The 7,500-nt window shown below is 42.3% G+C and overlaps 1 protein-coding gene across 7 annotated transcripts in view; it reads left to right on the top strand.

The window, feature by feature from the left end:
- Positions 1-7,500, top strand: part of nrxn2b (neurexin 2b) — a 743,906-nt gene that overhangs the window by 508,655 nt on the left and 227,751 nt on the right. The window contains exon 1 of one of the 7 annotated variants that reach the window (XM_032544415.1): positions 1-472. This exon is cut by the window's left edge and continues 1,336 nt beyond it. The exons of the other annotated variants lie outside the window; for them this stretch is intronic. Coding sequence (XP_032400306.1) covers positions 139-472 — 334 coding nt within the window. The 5' untranslated portion in view covers positions 1-138. The remainder of the gene's footprint in view (positions 473-7,500) is intronic. 7 annotated transcript variants of the gene reach the window in all.

Below are 7,500 nucleotides of genomic sequence, written 5' to 3'. Positions count from 1 at the left end.
TTTTCTTCTTTCCAATCATTTTTTTCGGATTTTCAAACAAGGATCTTTTTTTCCTTCTTGGCTTATTTTTGTAATCTGTATTTTCTTTTCCTCCCCGGGCTGGAAAGCAGGGGATCATGGGCCCTGGATTCAATTGAGATGTTCGCATCCTGTTTGTGTCGTATGAAGGGGAGGGGCCTTTTGTTTCTTTCAGGCCCCGCCCCCATGGAGCGGGAGGTGGAAGTGGAGGTGGATGGAGGGTTGCTACTGGTACCCAGGCCAGCGGTGGCGTCGCCAGTTGTGTGGGCCAGTCCGGCCTTCTTGTTCAGGCTGGTGCTATCTCTGGCACTGCTGGTGTTCCCTTGCCCAGCCGTGGCAGCCAGAGTTTCCTCCTCCCTCAGTACCACCCACCACGTCCACCACTTTCACAACAAGCATGGTACTGTGCCCATTGCCATCAACCGGATGCCCTTTCTTACACGTGGGGGCCATGGTAAGATAATCTATTTCTCTTTTGATACACTTTGCTGAAAGTTATCGGCTATTAATTGGCCAGTTATGCTGAGCTACATGCGAAAGTATGTGTGCAAGTTTGACTTAGAGTACTGACATGGACTCAAGCGGTCAATGGGAGTTAATTTTCTTCAAGGGCTTGATTTGCGGTGGAAATGAGCTCTAAGTTGAGTACATAAGCCCAAGCAGTTGGTTCATCCATCTATTGATCTGTGGAAAGACTGAGAGGTGCCAGGCCCAGGCGACCAACCTCACTGCCTTAGCTCCCCATAGGCCAGTGTCTGGATTCATGCCCCTGAATTGGCGGTTGATGTTTCAAGAGGCTGTTCCCTTCTGGGCTTTTTGCAGCACATCTCCAGCCAGCTGGGTCCCACTACTTGCCTTTCAAGCTTGGCAGCCATCGTGGGTTTATTGATGTATTGAACTGTGGCCAATTTAAATTCATGTAATCACCACCCATAGTAATTGTTGACGCATGATGGCAAAGAAAGGCCTTGACTCGTTGTTGAGATGCTAAATCTCACATGCTATGAGTCATGGTACATTGTGTGCTCTGGAAAATCCATTGATAATTGCCTGTGCACTGCTTATTCTGTCCTACTTTCTACAGTATATGTCTTTGGCCCAGTGCTCTGTGGTGCATCAGTTGCTGCGCTGTTCTTAGCCTAAGCTGTCAGGGACAAGGCAGAGTTTCACTCTGATGATTCTTTTGATGTTCCCCAACCCAAGCTTTTTCCAATGCAGTTTTGTCTTCTCTCTTTTTACTCTGTATTTGTTTTCCTTGCTCTCTTTCAACATTCTGCATATACATTACTTTGACAGGAGACGTTAATAGCATTTATTGATTCCTCATCAAGTTCATGCTCATGTTGTTCCATTTAAATCCACTTAGTGTTTCTCCAACAAACACTACTTCTGTCTGTCAGTCTATCTGTCTGTTTTTCTCTCTACCTCCTTTCCCCCCTTTCTTCTCACTTGCCTTAGTGTACCTGTAATCTGCATCAATCAATTTGGTGTCAGATGGCTCTCGTTGCCCTTTTGCGGTTGATTGGCTTTGGTAAGCCTCCATAGACAGACTTCACTGGATTTATGGCTATCCATATTCTCCTTACAGCCCACAGCTGCATGTGCACAAGTCTTCACAGTCAAAGTGGTGACAGCGTACAAATGAGGGCCAACCTGTGTCATAGAGGAGATATGAAGGAATGTTCTCAAAATCTTCTCAATGAGAATGACCGCGACTTTTTATAGTTTTTGTTGGGGGTGTAAATGTTCACAAAACCCTTCAATTAGTTTGTCTTTTCATTCTGAGGTCAATCTTTAGTTGCTGCTTTTCTTTGATTCTCTGATTCATCTTCAGAGACAGTTAAAGCAAGTCATTTAAATTATGAAATTTGACTTTATCAATACAATCAGCAGGCTGTAAAATGATCCAATTAAATAGCCTGTCAGAAAATACTTTATTATAATACTAACAATAATGTCAATTAACAATTGCAAATGTCTTTTTTGCTTCAGTTTAAACATAGAGTCAATGGTCTGCTTGTCCCCATTTCATTGGGATGTGTGTGTGTGCTGCTATACAAGTGGTGTTAATTTACTCAAACCACAATGTTTTCATACTGTTGACTTTAGGGAAGCCGAAAGGTTTTTGGTTTGCTCTGTAGTCTAAATCGTGTCTGGAAAAACCATTCATAACTCAGATCAGCAAATTAGGACTTTTCCTCTTTATTATCTGGCAGTTATTACTACATATGTATGCAGAGCTTGCATCTTACAACTTGATCAATGTTGACACACAGCAGTCATCAGTCCCATCTCTGTTTTCAGTAATTGAAACGTGAATAAATTGTTTAGTGGCAACCCCCCGCCTCCTCTTTCGTCTAGCTTGGATAACTGGAGTGAACACTCACATCTTGAGTTGCTAAGCTATTTAAATTGACACAATTAACATAAAAATGTTCTCTGGCTCTCTCTGTGGATTTATGGCTGTCAAAAGTTATTGGCCTGCAAAGAAAAATTATATGATAGCCCTTCGAAAAGGCAAGGCTAGATTCACATGACAAACGTAGAACCCAAGTGCAAGCCGGGACGCCACCCCGCGCTCTAACGGCTTGTCTGTCAATCTTCTGTGTTTGTGCTCACTTGCTGCAAGTTTGACAAGCATGCATAAAGAAGTGTGTGTGAGTGATAAAGCAAAAGCAATATGGAAGAGGCATTTGCTTGGTTGGCTGGCTGAATTCACTGTTCTTTTTTTACCACTGGCAGTATGCTGTAGCAGTTCCTAATGTACGCCTACACAGCAAAGACTGCTGTTTCTCATTTGCTTTGTGTTGTTCTTAGCAGCACACTTTCAGCATTTTCATTATCTACCATAAGACAACACACGCACATTACAACGCTGCTCTTGTGTGGGGAGTCAATTTCAATCGACATCATAAATACTTTCATTACAGACTAGCATATCAAGTCCTTGTCTGAAATACCAGCTCTCAATGTATTGTCAACCAAGTGACACTGCTTATTACCAACACTAATACCCCTCTCAGTGATAAGAGCCCACTTGCTTCAGAGCCTGTTTCGTAGACAGTTTCACAACTGGGTGGATTGTCACAACACTGTAGTGAAGCCTTTACCACCACACACACACACTCTACCACCTCCTTGGTCAAGCCTCACGTTGGCTCCAAAAGCCTCAAGTCAAGTTTATTTCATCCATACAAATGGAAATTACAGTGCTCACACCAGCTATCATAACCCTAAAAACTAGAGAATAAATACAATATAACAAATACACTATACAATAATACTGTACTATAATACTACACATAAATACAATAAAAAAATGAAATAAGAACTTAGAAAAATGTACGTTTAAAGTGCTTGTTGTGCCGTCTAATAGCCTGAGGTATAAAAGCGAGAGAATACCGTTTAGTTTGTGTCACAGGCGGTCTTAGCCTACCACTGCGCTCCATAACTCTGCCAGTCAGATTACCATGAAGAGGGAGAATCGGGTCCCTTGTTATGTTCTGTGTCATTTTTACCAGATGATCATCATATACCTGATCCACTGTATTTAACTCTCCCACCATTTTCCCAGCTCTTTTAGTCACTCTATCAATCCTGGCCTTCTCAGTTTGATCACATTTTGATAGTAGCTATAGTCATCATTTTCGATCAGCCCAACGAGCTGTGTCGTCAGCAAATGTAACAACCTGACAGCTTGCCTGCTGTAGACGGTAGTCTGTCGTGTAAATGATAAAATGAAAAGGTGATAAAACAGTTCCCTGGGGTGACCCTGTGTTTGACATGATATTGTCTGACTTAACTTTTGAGTTTAACTTAACAAATCAAACGAGATAAAACACCTGGAACCTTCATCATCAAAAGCTTATTTACAAGGATGTGTGGTTGTATCGTATTGAATGCTGAGCTAAAATCATAGTACAGAATTCTCACACACCGTCCTCATGCATCCAGGTGAGCATCGACACTGTCCAATTTACAGACAATAGCATCCCGGGCCCCCCTCCCTTTCTGATCAGCAAATTGGCAGGGGTCAAGATACTGCTCCACAGGAGGCTTCAGTCTATTTAACATGATTTTCTCACATACCGTCATACCTCAGAAAATCTTCCACCTTCCTGCGCAGTATGTTAAGCAAGCCAGACTGTCTGTTAAGAAGAAAGGCACCTAGCATTCTTTAAGCTGTCACTGTGGCCCTGAACCCATCACTGGGTTTTAGCAAATTAGGTCTATGAGATTCAAGGCTCAGGCCTTACCTGCTGCTCTCTTCCCACAATGTCATTATTATGCTACGCTTGTCTGGATTAGCTCCTGCGGGCCTTTGCTGCACTCCCTGCATGGCCCACACCCACCCATGTATAACATTATAAATGGACTGAAACAACAATATGTAGTGCTTACATGTTGCTTGTTTGCCACAAATGACAATTAAATGGGGCTAGCTTACAGTATGTCTAGATGAAACCATATTTTTTTCATAAGGCGTATTCTTTGTGCACACATCCCCCACTGATTAAAGATCTCCACTGTTACCATCATCCGCTGTGATGGAAAGTTGCCCCATTCGGAGCCCCCTTTCGTCAGTTCAAGACAGCAACCAATTGCAATCTTCTATATGTAAAGCAGTTCATTACCATCTATTCGGATGCAGCAAAGTCTCCCCCACATTGCTCTGATTATAGCTAATTGGAGAGCCTTGACCGCTGAACTGTGGCATTTCACTCTTCCCAGTAACTATGTGACTTGTCAGTAGGGCTTACAACACATATTCTAATTTTGAATATGTTTTTGAATTGTAAAAGAACAAAAATACACTATTTTAATAAGTTAGTATTCGATTGTGCTAAGAAAGCAGCTCACTCGTCTGCCTCACACGTTCTTCCATGGACCTTTGCCACGGCACTGAATGCGCTGCATGGCGGGAGTCACATGACAATACTTTCAATGACTGAAAATGAAATGTAACATTAGATCTATGAGGAGTAATTCAACAGCTGTAAATGATGGTGAAAAGTTGACCGCGGAGAGTGATTTGCACTCCAAACAATCTATAAAGAGAGAGAGAGAAAGAGAGATCTTTGGTTTTTAAGTTAAGGTTTTACGGTATAGGAACAGGTACTATTTTTCGTTTTCATCATTAGTTATGTAAATCTTTTAGAGTGAAACTACCATTTTTAATCAGCTCTGTATCATGCTTGGGGCAATGCTGCCAGATAAGCTGGCGGACTTTGGTCCAGCCGGTGAGAGAGGAGCTTTGGGTGCTGATGGCATGGAGGGAGGCCACACAGCAATCCTCTGCATGTACTGCCCACACTACAGTGACACAGAGCAGGTTGAAAATCTGCAAAGTTTCACTTTAAAATACATGTTTATGTGGAAAGAAATGTAGGCCTACATATACAGGTAGGTATGTCTTTCATATTTATTTTCCCTCATAATGTGCAAAAATAGATATTTGGCCATTTCAGACAAACATACTTCTGCCAACCTCGCAATGGCTTCTTGATTAGATCCATGGGGAGTGTGTCTGTTTGTGTCGCAAGGTATGACTCTCTTCTGTCAGTCTGTACTTCATTAGGCTGTATGGATGTGTTGCATTGGAAGTGTTTCTTGTGTTACTTAAAAGATATTGACAGTACATGCATGAATGTACTGCAATTAGAGGGAGATTGCACTGAGGTGTGAACTGCCTACATCATTCCAAATATAGACCAATAAGCTTTGCCCAGGGCGTGCGTATATGTGTGATCATCACTCTTGCACCAGTGGCACGACAGCGGTTTTGTTGGTTTGTCTGGCTTTATTCATTGCTCATCTGCAACATACCTTTGCACACTTTTCACGACCCTGGATTGGAGACAGAGGGGGAAAAAATGTTTGCCATGCGAGGTAATCCACACCTGAACGCCCCACTGCATAGGGCTAAAGGGATTAAAAAGCTAATTTTGTTTCAGGCTGTCTTTGATGTTGTGTAGACGGAGCGCTTCCAAGAGATTTCAGTGCTGTGTGGATCACTTTGTCCTTGGCAGTGGATGGAATTTCCACTGGGGGCTTCCAGGAGTGGGCCTGGTGGGTTCATACATGGGTGTACATTTGCATGTGCCCTCTAATGCACACACGTTTGGATATTATAGAAATGCTCTCAAAGCATCTTCTGCAGTGGCTATGGGCTACATTTCAAGAATCATCCGCCTCATTCCAAGGACAATCTCAACCCCAGATGTTTGTGGTGACGGGCAGGAAATGGGAGGTTGACCTTTATCACCTCACACTATCAAGTGATTTAAGATTCATACAAGGCTGTAAGTACTGCACACACATCACCTGGGCCTTCTTTCAGCTTTACTTGTGGTTTATGTGAGCAGCATTTGCACATCACACAAATATTTATAATTTTTAAGTTATAACTTAAAAAGGAAAACACTTCCATTGTTATCTCTCCAGAAAGCTTTGTTTACAGCAGGGCTGTTTTTGTAAAAAAAGAAGAAGATAAAACAATCCTATTGCCTTGCTCCTGAAAAACAAACATTGAAATGAACATTGAAAACTGAAAATAGAAAAAGGTAAGAGTGCTCTAAATAAATTCATTGCAAGTGTGATGTGAGATTTGATTGCAATAAAGTACAATCACTTACAGCTGTTTTAATTTATGCCAACTATGTTTGTCCACATTACATTATGCAGTGAAATACCCTGCGGGGTCTTTACTTGGCTTGGAGTGTGTGTGTGTTATGTTAATTACAGGGTTACTGTAGTGGATGAACTGACCCTTCTTTTTTGCGTGTCTTTGGTAATCATGGCAACCCACATCACGGTGCCCTTAAAGTAATTGGAGAGATATTGTATATTCATACACTTTTGACCCGTGTATGAATTCTATTCCCCTTATTCATCTTGGCATGGATTTCTTTACCTTTTTAACTTGAGCATATAATTACCGTAGCAATGAATTTTAGTGTCAGTGTTGCTTCTGAACCGCTCACTATTCTCTCCATTGTTGTTTTTGTTCTCTTAGTTTCCTCTCCAGTCACTTTACTTTCAGTCTGTATTATCTTCTAGACCGTGTCACCTTCTAAGCTTTTCTTTTCTACCTCCTATTTGCTTTGTCACTTCTTTTGGAACCAAGATTTCTGTGTGCTCTGGTCCACTTCCAACGGGAGAACAGTCTCGGTTGTTGTTTCTTTGCTTGACTGCACATGCATATTGACGAGGTCAGTGGTTGCCTACACCTATCCATCCACCCTATCCTGCACAAGCAGGGCCTCTCGCCCTCCGAGTCCCTGGGTCTGAGCCCCTTCTTTGCTGAGAACCGCCCAGTGTGTGGCCCTCTCTTCTCAAGTCTTGTCCTTTTCTTTCAACAATGGCCTATATCAATGGTTACTGTGCTAATGGCAAGCTGCTATGTTTGATAATCACCACTTTATCTCTGGGCTGCAGTGGGAGGTCAGGTGTGTGTGTGTGTGTGTGTGTGTGTGTGTGTGT

This window comes from Etheostoma spectabile, chromosome 19 (genome assembly GCF_008692095.1).
Source record: "Etheostoma spectabile isolate EspeVRDwgs_2016 chromosome 19, UIUC_Espe_1.0, whole genome shotgun sequence".
NCBI lineage: Eukaryota > Metazoa > Chordata > Actinopteri > Perciformes > Percidae > Etheostoma > Etheostoma spectabile.
The sequence above is the reverse complement of the archived record's forward strand: the minus strand, read 5'-3'. Positions and strand labels throughout refer to the sequence as shown.